Genomic DNA, 13,764 nt, shown 5'->3' with positions numbered 1-13,764 from the left:
AGTGGTGTTCCACAGGGCTTGGTACTGAGCCCCTGCTTTTCTCAATCCACACCTCTTCCCTCAACCCTGTTATTGCCTCCCATAGATTCTCATTCCTATGCCAATGATACCCAGCTCATGTTGAGCTACAGACATTTCTTTGCGCATCTCTGCCTGCATTTTTGATCAACACCTACAGTTTGGCCTCTCCAAAAAAAGAGATCCTTCACCAGCTTGGCCGTCTTCCCTTCTTGAACTCTCTATCAAACTGGATAACACACTGATTTTGCCTGCCTCTTTGGCTAACATCCATAGGATCCACCCTTATATCGCAACAAGCTCTATGCAACTTCTGGTCCACCATTTGGACTACTGCAACGCTATCCTGTCTGGCTTGTGGCCTCTACCATCAGACCTCTCCACTTGATACAGAATGCTGCAGAATGAGTTGTGTTTGACCTGCTGATGCATTCCCATATCCCCACCCCCATCTCTCTGCATTGACTTCCTGTTGCTGCCCAGATCAGTGTTCAAAAGTCTAGTTACAGCCTACAAAATCATCACTAGATTTGCTCCCCAATGCCTACAAGACCTGATCACTTGACCTGATCACTCTTTACACTGCATCCAGACTGCTACGTTTTTCCACTTCTTTCTGCTTGGTGATGCAATACACAAGAGGTCCAAAATCAAAAGCACATAGGTTTCTGGTTATGGCTCCAGTGTAGTGGAATGACCTCCCCCTCTCACACAAAACTGATGATCAAAACTCACCTCTTTTGGATTCACTCAGGTGTCAAAACTCACCTCTTTTGGATTCACTTCTTCCCTGATCTCGTAAGTGATTGATAAATGTTTATGTGTTTGTTATATTTAGCAACAGAGGGTCACTACTGATTAGGGTGCGGTGGCATGGTGGTGCAACGGGTTTGGCCAGGGCCTGCCCTCTGGTGGGTTTGTGGTTCAGGCCCTGGTTCAAGTACCTTGTCGTGGACTGGCGTCCCATCTTGGGTGTGTCCCTTCCCCCTCCAGCCCTGCACCCTGTGTTGCTGGGTTAGGCTCCGGTTTGCCACAATGCTGCTTGGGACGAGCAGTTTCAGACAGTGTGTGGGTCACTTCTGTTGTATCTTTGTAATTAGAGTAAATAGGCTGAACTGAATATCAGTTTGTTTGAATGGGTATTTCAATACAAAACAAATACACACACAAATCTTTAAGCTACTGAGACATCTTTGAATAAAAGTTTCAAATGTGACATGCATAATGTTTTTAACACACATGTTCATATATATAGCCTTGGATGAACTTCATGAGGGGGTGTGGTGGTGCAGTGGGTTTGGCCTGTGCCCGCTCTCTGGGGGGGTCTGGGGTTTGATTCCTGCTTGGGGTGCCTTGCGATGGACTGGTGTACCATCCTAGGTGTGTCCTCTCCCCCTCCAGCCTTGCACCCTGTGTTGCTGAGCTAGGCTCCGGTTTGATGCAACCCCGCTTAGGACAAGCGATTTCAGACTGTGTGTGCATGAACTTGATTCTTTTTTACTATCATTATATCAGATTCTGAGATCTAAACCCCAAAGGTTCATAATGAATAATTACAAATAATAGTGTTCTATGAAGAAGCATTGTTTTGTGTTTTGTGCTTTCCTAAAGAACGTGGGAGGCATCCAGAGAAGAACAGAGAAAAGACCAAAAAAAAAAAAAGAAAGAATGGCCAGTCAACAGCAAAATTGACAACACAGGGATGAACAAAAGCAGATTTTCCTCACAGGGTAGTCAAAAAGAGGCACTGGTCACCTGCTTTGTGTCCGCTCTTTAATGATGTTGCTGTGAAAATGGCAGATGTTAAGAGCCGTTGTTTACAACTCACTGGTTCTAACAAGTGCTGAGTCTTATTGAATGGGCAATAGCATCAGGACAAGTTAATCTCAGCTCTAAAATGGGTTTATGCAGTCTGGTTATAGCTGCACTGATTACATTGTGTAGCCCCACTCACTTCCAGACCAGCACAGCACATTCAGTATTTGTTTTGGTCTTGTCATCATCTGCAAATGCATTTTAAGAATTTATTAAACTGTAGGGTATGGGAGTGATGCGCTGTCAGTGCCATCATTAAGCTCTCTGAAGACTCGAGTCTATTTATACTGGACGGTTTAATTAATTTTCCATATCATTTTATTACTGAATTGATTCTTCCAGGTGAGTCAGAAATTACTTTGCCAGCACAGAATGCAACTTGCCATAATTCAAACATAGAAAAAATGGTTTCATTACACGGACACTCAGTTGCACAGTTCAATAAATCCTCTTGACTGAAACCATTCAGTTTTCTGGGTTTATAGAGGCGCTATAAGAGCAGTAAAACCTACCAGACAGGGCATCCCAGGAACACAATTGAAGAGCCCTGATGTACAATATGATCCAAAAAGAGATTGGGAAGACAACAAGGAAGGCACCGTCAAACTTATAATTCAGCTTCCCCTTAAGCTATTATCAGAGTGGAAGATGACCAGTGCCTTCAACTACAGAGCACTTGAGCTCTCCACTGTGGTAAATGTGTCACACTGGATTTATTCACAGTTTCAACACATGCATTATTACGGATATGTAAAAATAGATTTCACATGCCATGGATATGTAAAACTGGAAGCGCAATATTGTGAATGTTCCAATTATGCTGAATAATGCATAGGATAAATTATGATGAAAATTAGAAAAGAAAAGAAAAGAAAAGAAAAGAAAAGAAAAGAAAAACACTGCGGCCATCACTGACGGTTTACAGATTACTTTTTTTTTTTACTTTACATAGTTTTTGTTACAATATTCTACTCGAAACAGCTGAGAAAAGATAATGTCAGTCCTCCTAAGTTCATTCATACCAGTGTCAGTAGTATGAGCAATAATCATCAAATTTATCCATTTAATTTTGCAAAGGGGTCTTTCAAGGCAGAGGGTGCGGTGGTGCAGCAGGTTTGGCCGGGCCCTGCTCTCTGGCAGGTCTAGGGTTCGAGTCCAGCTTGGGGTGCCTTGCGACGGACTGGGGTGCCTTGCAACGGACTGGTGTCCCGTCCTGGGTGTATCCCCTCTCCCTCCAGCCCTACGCCCTGTGCTGCCGGGTTAGGCTCTGCCTTCCTCTGACTCTGCTTGGGACAGGCAGCTTCAACATATGTGTGTCTTTCAAGGCTTAAAAATTAGAGTAATTACTACTTTACAAAGTTAAACAGGTTTCTATTTTTATATGTTTAGAATTTCAGCATTTTACTTATGAATACAACGGCAATGGCGCAAAGGCCATGATCCCTGTTCCCTAATCATTACCCCCACTACTGGAGAGATTGTGTGCTGCTGCCTGGCCTGTCTTCTTTAGCAGTGGGAAAGTAGTGGGTGTGAACTCTGACTTGGATGGCCTAACTCAACATCTAAAAGCAATGATTCCTCCAGGGAGAACAATGGAATCCATTCTGATTGATCAGAGGATCAATGTCTTCAGCTTCCCGTCTGTGGCATCAGTGTGACAGTGTGGCTCTTGTATTCACTGACCAGCCCTTCAGATGACACTTTATAACACACCAAATGAGATTCCCCCCCCCCCCCGATTTGTGTCTTCTGCTCCTCCCTTGCCTTGGAAACGAAGCGAGTGGTCACTGTGAGTCGGACTCGGCTCTATGGTACTTCCATCCATCCTATAACTCTTTGTCAAGATCATCACAGGTCTTACTGAAATTTATCACTCAGTTGCCACTTTCTATCTATACAATATTCGCTTTCTGCCACTGAAATCATTGCGACCTTAAATTTGATCAGCTTTGTAAATCCTAGAATATTTCCTTTGACAGACTTCCCAATTTTACCCTCCTATCATTTTTCCTGGCCATCCATATATTGTGCGCACTGCATGCTGACATATTCTGTAATGCAAAAAAATGACTTTTTCTGTTAGAATTTGACACTGAAATTTAGGGGGGCATTGTCATTGAAAATAATTTCAAGGTAGAAATTTGGTTGCTAATATTCCGGAGAAGTGCATCTCTACATGTTTTTTTTCTGTTTCACCTAAAGTTTAGGCCGGGGCTGTTAAAACTTAGGAAGAGACTAAGGTCGAAATTAATGATCTGACTTCAAATTAGTCGAGGTGTGCAGGAGGATGTTTGCCCTGCTGCTGTACCGTTATCATAAAATCAGTGTTATCCATACGTTTTACATACAGTAAAAAAAAAAAAAGAAGCAGAATTTGCCCACACTTGCTTCTCTGTTAAGAAGGCGCGCACCTTCGCTTGAGCCTCACTCGTGCGTTCTGCTTTACATGATCATGTATGTTCTCGCTAAATGTAACATGACGTCTCCGTCTCGTGGGGCGGGTGTTCCTAAGTGATATTTCACAGTTTTATCCTTCTGCTCCGGTACGTGACGTGGCATCAGAAACCCTCGGTTCCGCGTATCCGCTAGAGCCGTGTGAAGTGTGCGCGCGCGCGCGCGCCGCAGACACTCCGCGGCCACGGGAATCGGCGCTCCGGCGTGCCAGCTCGAGTGGGCGCACGAGGCTCACTCCGCCCCCACCGCCGCCGCTCGCTCGTTCGTTCGTTCGCTCGCTCGTTCGCTCGCTCGCTCCCGCGAACCCCCGCGCGCGCTCCTCCGTCCACAGCGCATCACTGCAAAACCTCGGGCTGAGGCAGCGCGAGCGACGAGTCCACGAGCGCAGCGGGCGGCCACACTCATGTCCCCGCGTGCCACGCGCAGGAACGCGCCGCTGCTGAGCTGAAAACACGGCGGACGTTCGCGCTGCTGTGACGGTATTTTTTTTCCCCCCCTTCCTCTTCTTCAAAATACACATTTTTTCTTCCAGCTGAACGGGATGAGCATCAGCATGATGATGTCTTCGCGGTGGAGTTGTGCGAGACGGCGCTTCTTGTGCGCCAAAGTGTGGGGCTGCTTCGTCACCCTGGCGGCACTCGGGAGCTCCGCGATTCCGAGCAACGAAGGTAAGATGAGAAGTGAATATCTTTTTTTTTTTTTTTTTTTAAGTGAAAATGTTGCGCCTGTGCGTCTGGAACCCGCGCCGCATTCGAACGGCACGGCGCGGCGATCATCTTAATTAGGGAGCCTCGAACCTGGGGAATTGCCCGCGTGAGACGCACGCACACACACGGCAGGCGTTCTGCGCCAAACGCGTTCTTCTGCAAGAATCCAAGTGCTCTTCTTTACAATCATGGGTGCAGTAAAGCAATAAAAATAAAAGAAAACAATTTAAAAAAAAAACGTGCTTTTCACGGAAATGTAGCCGATCGCTTAGGGACGAGACCGCCGTTCAAACTGACGTCTCAACTTGGCCGATCATTTATATAATATATTTTGCCCGTTCCGCAACAGTCTTATTAATTGTCGGATAAACTTTTTCCGCATTAATCGCATTACGGCTCATGTAGTTAAAACGTTTTTCAAGACCAGTTTAAACGTCATGCGTCTTCTTGCTGGTGAAAATGTTCCCACGTCCACGACGTGGTTGTGTAGATATATCACATACGGAAGATGAGAGTGTGAAGGAGTGTTTGTTTATCCGGGAAGCGCCGTGGGGGGTGTGGGCGACCGCGCTCGCTCTCAGGCACTTAGTTTGCTTTGGCTCCGAAGTGTATAGAAGTAACGGGGTTTACGGGATTCCCTGTAAAAATGGACACATTTGATTTGCAGAATATGTAACGGTGCCGCTGAATATTCCCCGTCCGCGAGCAGCCGTGGGGCGATATGCAAATTAGCTCAGCAGAACCGCGGCCACAGTGTTCCCGTTCCGTGCGCGTTACTGCGGATATCGAAACAGTTGCGCGCGTCGTTTTTATTTCTCACCAAAGTTGCACGGGGCAAAACAAAAGGCGCACACAGACACACACGCGCCCGATCGAGCGCTCCCGACGTCCAGAAGGAGCCCGTCACATCACTAGGCACGTGAGCGCGTCAGTCAGTGCGTAAAGACGCTTTCGTTTCAGCCCGTCCGGCGTCGGTGAGTCTGTCTGGAAACCCAGGTTCGGCATTGCAGATCGGCGGCTGTCCGGGCTGTGAAGACCACGTAGTCGGTGTTATATAAGCCCAAGAGCCCCCGCACCCAGACACGGCACAGTGCTGCGATCAAAGGATACTGTGGTAACGTGTGGTACTGTACTGTACTGCACACCTGGTATAGGCACGCGCGTCTCAAAGCCTGACAGTCAGTGCAGTGGGTAACTCATGTCGGCAATCTGAACTGGGCAAGTGTTATTCTTATAGCGTCATCATCATCATTTAGAGAGGGATAATAAAAAGGAGGGGACGTAGAGTTTTGTCCTCCCACTCTTCAGGCAACATTGAAATGTACCCCCAGTACTATATACAGTATCTTTTCTGCACAACTCAACTGCAGTTTTTTTTTCCAGTTTCCCCAACAGTGACCTAGTTGATAAGGCCTCAACTTATGACTTCAGTATTGTGCATATGTGTGACATAAACTTGTTAATAATGTTATTTTAACTGTATTTCTCTTCCACTGAATCTAGCCGAATTCAGTTAAAATACAGTTAATTCCAGTCGAAAATAATGAAAGGAGGCAAACATGTCTTGCCAAAGTTTTCCCTGTTACGCTTGCTTGACGAGAACCTATTTTGTGATTGTGGGAGAGTTATTTGAGAGCATTGTTTCCACAATGTCTATATTACCTTTCTTCGTACTGTAATAAGCTTTTATTAATTGATTTAAAAGTATCAAATATATTTTGGAAAAATGGAAATCTGTGCCCTGTACTATTCTACTCTTATACACTACAGATCAGGGTATTACCAAGAAGTTATAAAAAGGCCATAAAGTATATAAACCAGAAGATGTGGGCTAAATAGTACACACCACATGGTATTATTATTATTATTATTATTATTATTATTATTATTATATTGAAGTTGCTTTGGGGGAAGTGTGTGCTAAATGAATAAATGTAATTGTAAATTAGCATGACATCCACAGATATAACACACAGTGGCGTTGTTTTTTTTCCATTGTTAAAGCAATCCTAGTGTCTCCCCCCCTCAATATTTTTGTATTACTTGTGTACCTAGTGTCTCCCCCCCTCAGCATTGTGTACTGTTCCTAATATTTTTGGTCTCTTCCAACTGAGAAGTTCTTAACACCCCGATACAATCAAAAAGTTGATAAAATATTACCATGCCATGTCAAGAAACAGTTGAATGAGTGAGATTTTTGGAATTATTTGCAACCTTTGAAAGTCCGCTTGCTTTTGACTTTATATTCTTGCGAGAATTCCAGTTCCGTTTCTGCCTCTACTATTTACCCCTACTGCTGTGTCTGTGCTATTATTGTACCTGTACGCAAGGCCCAGTCATTTCGACTCCTGCCTCATAGTGCCAACGGTTCCCAGCAGATGAAAGAGATTTATTAACATAGGATGAAATTGTCTCGGACAGCAGACATTATTGCTTATCCGTTTTTCCCTCTGTCTGAAAAGAGTTGTAAGGGTTTAATCAGGATTTTTGTACCTCATCCGGTTTTTGTGGATGCTTTGATTTATAATCACAGCTCAGGTGAACACTGGACTGATGTAATTGATGTGTTCAGCTACTCCCATACTTTGCATTGGCTTCCCTTATTTATTTTTAAATGTGCTAAAAAATAAATAAATCTGTTATAACAAATTTTAACAAAATTTCCAGAAACTCTTTTCTAAATATATAATTTTATTAGATTTTTATGCAAGGAATGACTGACACTATCATGGAATGAGTGTGTTTTTTTATGTCCAGTTACATGTTTTTGTAGTTTTTCACACTATAAATAACATTGGATTTGATTTCTAAAAGAGTGGGATTCTGATATTCTTTAAATTCAAGCAACAGATTGTTTTACTGTTCATAAACGGTTAAATGTAAAGATCGAGCCTAAACATCTACAAAAAAGTGTGCTGCTATTTTTGTATGAAAGCTTCTCTTTAACTTGATTTAAAGAGTTGGCGAATATGCTTACTTTTTCTCACTTTTGAGAGATTTTACTCTGACACAAAAATGAAGTTCTCAGAATTTATTCTGGCTAATTGTAAACCAGGCAGTCAACAGTCACTCAGTGGTGAAAAGATCCCACATCATTTCTACTAGTCATACTATTCATAATTACTAGTTTCCTCCATATTCAGTTGGTATACACACTTTATTATTATTTTTTTTTCCAAGCATTAGAAAGAATCCAAAATGTCTCTATTTCCATTTAATAGAGGCTTCATGGTGAAGACCTCCAAAATGCTCTATATTGGCATTTGGCTAATTGGGATGTATGTATATTTGGCATTTGCTGATGTCAGACAGAGAGGCTGCGGAGTGGGTGGCAGGTAGACTAGTGCTTCGTGCTGCCACCTTACACTTGAATGACGTAGGTTTGACACAGCTTTGAATCCAACCTTGTGCTTTAGTACCCTTCAGCAAGGTACTTACCATGAAATTTCTCCAGCAAAAATTACTCAGCTGTATAAATGGATAAATCACTTAAGCAGCTTAACACTGTATATGATGCTTTGGAGAAAAACATGATATAAATAAATAAATGTAAATGTGTTATGGCAGCTGCATTTTCAATACGTGGTGGGGGGTTGTGCGTCCCTCTCGACCGCTGTAACCTTCCCGGGCTGTGGCTACCGTCACATTAAAAGTCATGGTAATGGATGATGGCTTTTCTACAGCTTGATTGATGACGGGCAAGTAGTGTGATAATAACATGGACAATGCGCATTCTGTGGCTCGCCATCTGCCCCAGTCCTGACTCGATATGATCAGTATGCTGTGGAATCGTGCAGTTCTGTCGTTAATGAATGAAACGTCCGAAAGAAAACATGTAAATGACAGTTTTTTCCAGCGAATGTATTATTGTCCATTTTGCTGTATTTGCTGGGGACTCAAAAAGAAAGTTTGTTTTGAATAATATAGTATAAAAAGGCTTCTGTGTCCAAAATACCACAGCCTTGCCTGCTTCTTCAGTACACTATTCCTACTTTTAAAATATACCATTTAAAATGGGCTGTCTGAATTAATTTGTTCCCTGTTGTTTTGCGACTCTTCTCGGGGAGAAACGCGTAGTATGATTCATGTTGTTCTTGTGCCTTGTGTTCAGTACGGCCGAAGTGAATTCCGTGTTTGCGTGCTCTCGAATCGGTCCTTTTCATGGTCAGTAACCTCAGAGGCCAGCGGCTGTGGAATAAGATTTATCCCAAGTTGGAACCGTTGCTGGTCAGAGGACGTACCCACCGTGTCGTGGTTTTCAAAGGTGACATTGAGCAGGACTCTTGTTTTCAAACGGCGGTGGAAGAGTGAAGCTCTCAGGCAGGCAGTTTGGTCAACTTCACTGATGGAAGCCCTCTTTTGGATTACCTATTGTCTAACAAAACCCTATTATATACAGTATATTATATACATTATATAGAAATAATAATTCAAGATTCAGCAGATATTTTTTTGCAATTTTTTTTTTTTTTTCCCCCAACTCCAGGGATCGTGAATGCAGCGGTAAAACACAACTGAATATTGTGCTTTTGTTTTTATTGACGTGGTGTTCAGTGACATTTAAATCATGTAGTTTGGATAAAACGGAATGTGGTTATCATCTATCAGCAAGAATTCTAAGATGCATTTTTTTGATTTGTCTGTGAAATATAATCATTTTCCAGACTTTATATGGATGATGTATGTAGGCTATTCGCTACCCTCGCAGTACGCTGGCGTGTCGTCGCCGTAGTGTTGGGGAACGTAAAAGTTACTACATTTATGTGATAAGAGCCCCACCGACAGTGATTCGCCATGTCGTGATCGCAGTCCAAAAGTTCCGCGGTTAAGGTTGTCACAATGTCTGGGGACAAGTGGCTTGAAAAATGTCACAACATGTGCAGTGGCCATAACACAAGCACTTCGCAACATTTAGATGGATTACGATTACGTAATTTGGAGCTGTCATATCACATGCGAGTATCTGGAGCAAAGCTATCGCGCAAAATGAGTGCTTTAACTTTACGGCGACACAGCGGTCTCTAAAGACTGTGGGGATTGTAATAAGTACATGCATTCGATTAAAGCTAAAATTGTCTGTGTTTTATCTTTTTTCCTTGGGGATGTGGCATACATGCATTTTTTTTTTTTTTTTTTTTTTTAAAATCTCACTGAAGATATTAATTGTATTAAATATTACAGTTTGCAAGTACGGTTCCCTATTGAGATATTCACTTTAGGCCCACAGACATGTGGTTAGTGGCACGTTGGCTTTTTGGTGTATTAGCCCCGGCTCTGCAGCGAAACCACCCTGCTGTCACCAGCATCATCTTTGAATCCTTTGCATGGGGAGCTTCTCTGGCGACTCACTGACTGGCTGCCTTCCCTCTGCCCTTCTTGTAGTGAACCTCCTGGACTCCAGATCTGTGGTGGACGACCTGGGATGGATAGCCTATCCAAAGAACGGAGTAAGTTTTGCTGCTCTCATCCAGCCACAGGGTGCATTAGCTGCCGCCGCAGAGGTGATGTCTCAAGGTCGATGGCCCCCCAGGGGTAAGGAAAACCAAGGCTTTAACCAGAAAAACAAAAAACGAAACAAAAAAAAATAGGACCGGTCTTAAAGGCTTAGTTACTCATTTATCTATAAGACACGTGTCGGGGTAAAGAGTCCTGTGTTTAAATTACATGGAGAATTCACCCATCCTCATGCCTAATCAGAGTAATTTCATAGTACCTTAGAGAGAAAATAGTCTTTGCCATAACTGGGCTGCAGACGGATGAGGAGAGTTGTCTCCAAAGGCCCGTGTGTACTTTTTTTCCGGTGAGCTGTCTGTGAACAGAACCGCTGTGGTTGGCGTTGTGCTCAAAGGGGACGCAGTGGGGGTCCGGCGTCTTGTTGGCTCAGGGGGTGAACCCGTTGACCCTTAAGTAAACAACCTCTTTAAAGAGTGAGCCATAACTGAGCTGGGAAGGGGTGACATAGAGGCCCCACAATTTGCGAAGGGGCTGGAGGCTTAAAACGGGTTTTAAACAGGTTTCTCGGTGAGATCCGGTAGGTGTCCGTTTCTCCTTTCCCTTCGTTTATTCACGGGGATCTTAGTACGCTAGGAGTGTAGCCCTGCAGACACAGAATGAATGAATGAATCTGCCCTAGAAGGGCGGCTCTCTAGTGGCTCAGCTGTACGTGTGAAATGCATTTATATGTCCGCATATGGGAGAACTTGAAAGATTTGCTCTGAAATCAATCACTGTAGTCGCTACAGGACTCCATCTGTTCCATTCACCTCTGAGATTATATCTTTAAAACGCACTGATTTATACCTCAATTATAAAGCCGAGATAGAAATCAGCGGGTCTGTGTCTTTATCCATTTTGATAACGTGATGATTTTATTAATATCATTGCGTTATTTTAATTTTTGTACTTTTATTTATCGAATTTATCGACTTTACTCCTGGATTGATATAAAGACTGCATTGTTTTCCCACTGTCTCCATGGGAAGAGTGGGCGGTCGCCGTCACTGACAGGCCGCTGTCGCGGCACCATTCTCTCCACTTCCTGTTGTGAGGCGTGCGCACCTGCGAGCCATTGTTCGAGTGAGGAGCAGGTGCCAATAAACACCGGGGGCCGTGCCACGCACCAGCGTTTGCGCCCCGACAGGCCCCCGGTTAAGCACCCGCGCTGCGTCGTGGCTATTTTCTGCCGTGCAAACGGAAGCCCCGCCGCGATGTTCCGAACCGCGTTCTCCACAGGATGGGATCGGACGCCACATTGTCGAGCACCTGCGATGGAGACTGCAGAGTTTCCTCCTCGCTGCAGCTGACCAGGGCTCATCTGTCAGCCAGCGCAGGCCCTTGGGTGGACAGCATGTTTAGTGATAGGTTTTTTAATTAACATGCTGCATTAGACATGCATCTGGCAATTGCTGCTGGAAAGTTTGCTATTTCAGGTCTCATGTGTTAGAACATAACATCTATTTATTTAGCAGATATTTTTCTCCAAAGCAGTTTCCAATGAACTCTATGTAGTGTTATCAGCTCACGCACCTTATTCACCGCGGTGACTCACACTGCTAGATACACTACTTACACTGGGTCACTCATCCATACATCAGTGGAACACACACACTCTCTTTGTCACTCACACACTATAACACACTATATAGAACTGTGCCCTTCACAGACCCCCCATGGCTTCGCTCATCCCTAAATCTGCTATAGCCCAGAGCGCTAAGTCTGGAATGGAGGTGGCCCTGGAGCATAGAGACATGCGATGTTCCCTGAATCTCAGTGTTAAACATTTATCATAGGTTTCTCATTTGTCATTCGTTTCCTGCTTTTAATTGTCGGCCTGCTGCAATTTCCAGCCGCTGTCGGTCTGTCTTGGCTAGTGCCTGCAACGCGCCGCCTATTTCAGCTGGAACAAATTTCTTTGAAAGAGTCCAGTGTTGCCTAGCGCTCATCATCCGCTGGTCACGCAGTCAGTCATGTGCTTGATTCATACAACCCAAAAGCACCAGCCTGGGAGGGACAGAGAGAGAGCGCGGAAGGGATAGCACGCAGAGTCGACTATGAGAATCTTCATTTGATCTGGGCAGCAAGGTGGCACAGCAAGTGGCGCTGCTGTCTCACATCGTCTGGGTGGTGTGAAAGGACATGGGTTCGATCCCCGCTCAGTGTGTGTGGAGTTTGTGTCTTCTCCCCATGTCTACATAGGTTTCCTCCCACAGTCCAAAGACATGCTGTTCAAGTTCACCCATAGTGTGTGAGTGACAGAGAGAGTGTGTTGCACTGATTTATGGATGAGTGACCCAGTGTAAGTGGTGGTGTATTTAGCAGTGTAAGTCACCATGGTGAATATGGTGTGTGGGCTGATAACACTACATAGGGTTCATTGGAAGTCTCTTTGGAGAAAAATGTTTGCTAAGTAAATAAGTAAACATGAGCAATGGAGAGAAAATAATAAATGCTTTGAATTTTTTGTTCAGTTCTTTTATCTCTAAGCTACGATTTATTGTACAGTGTGGGTTTGGTTTATGCAAGTACGCACTTTTCGATGCAAAGATATTGTAAAATCAGCGTGAAATCAACAGGTATGACAGTCGCGAGAATGTATAGCTGTCGTATGCGTACACACGCGCCAAGTGAATCTTTACGGCTTTGCAAAGCCATACTGAGAAGAGTAGCTGGGCCACAAAGATCCATTTTATGCAGCTGCAAGTGAAAGTGGCGAACAGAGATAAGAAAAGGACCCCGCAGCTACTATTCCTATAAACCATTACTTAGTCTCTGTGTTATATACGCATCCTGCTCCCGCTAGTCGGCGGAGTGCATTTTCCCAGCCTGAGCGTTCCAGATATGTGTGACCTCATCATCCCTCAGTCACATGACCTCACCTGAACGCTTTTCCTTGTGCTCTGTTGCCATTGTATGTGTTTCTTCTCTCGTAACCCCGTTGTCACTGCCACTGTAAATCGCAATGAATTCACACGATCCACTTAGCGTGATCTTGAGACTGGAGACACTGCTGGTTTCGGTGATGTCGTGTTCTGTCTTCTGACACGGTCGGGAAGAGTTTAAAGAATTTCAACCAGTTTAGATGAACGGACATTTAAAGAGATCTATATGGCTGGTCGGGTACGGCTCCGGCTCGCCGCAACCCCGCTCGAGACAAGCGGTTGTTGGCGATGGATGGATGGATGGATGGATGGATGGATGGATGGATGGATATATGGCTGGTAATTTGCCATGTTGTACCACACTTCTGGTGCGCTTTCAAGGCGCAGGCCAC

At 44.3% G+C, this 13,764-nt stretch overlaps 1 protein-coding gene across 2 annotated transcripts in view; it reads left to right on the top strand.

The window, feature by feature from the left end:
- Positions 1-4,478: 4,478 nt before the first annotated feature.
- epha5 (EPH receptor A5) overlaps positions 4,479-13,764 on the top strand; it is a 65,874-nt gene continuing 56,588 nt past the window's right edge. For both annotated transcript variants that reach the window (XR_003797761.1, XM_018754739.2), the window contains exons 1-2: positions 4,479-4,955; positions 10,377-10,441. Coding sequence is in view for 1 of the 2 variants with exons in the window: in XM_018754739.2 (XP_018610255.2) it covers positions 4,829-4,955; positions 10,377-10,441 (192 nt within the window). In the remaining variant the exon portion in view is untranslated. The remainder of the gene's footprint in view (positions 4,956-10,376; positions 10,442-13,764) is intronic.

Source organism: Scleropages formosus, chromosome 6, assembly GCF_900964775.1.
Source record: "Scleropages formosus chromosome 6, fSclFor1.1, whole genome shotgun sequence".
In the NCBI taxonomy this organism is placed as follows: Eukaryota; Metazoa; Chordata; class Actinopteri; order Osteoglossiformes; family Osteoglossidae; genus Scleropages; species Scleropages formosus.
This window is presented reverse-complemented; position numbering and strand designations above follow the sequence as displayed.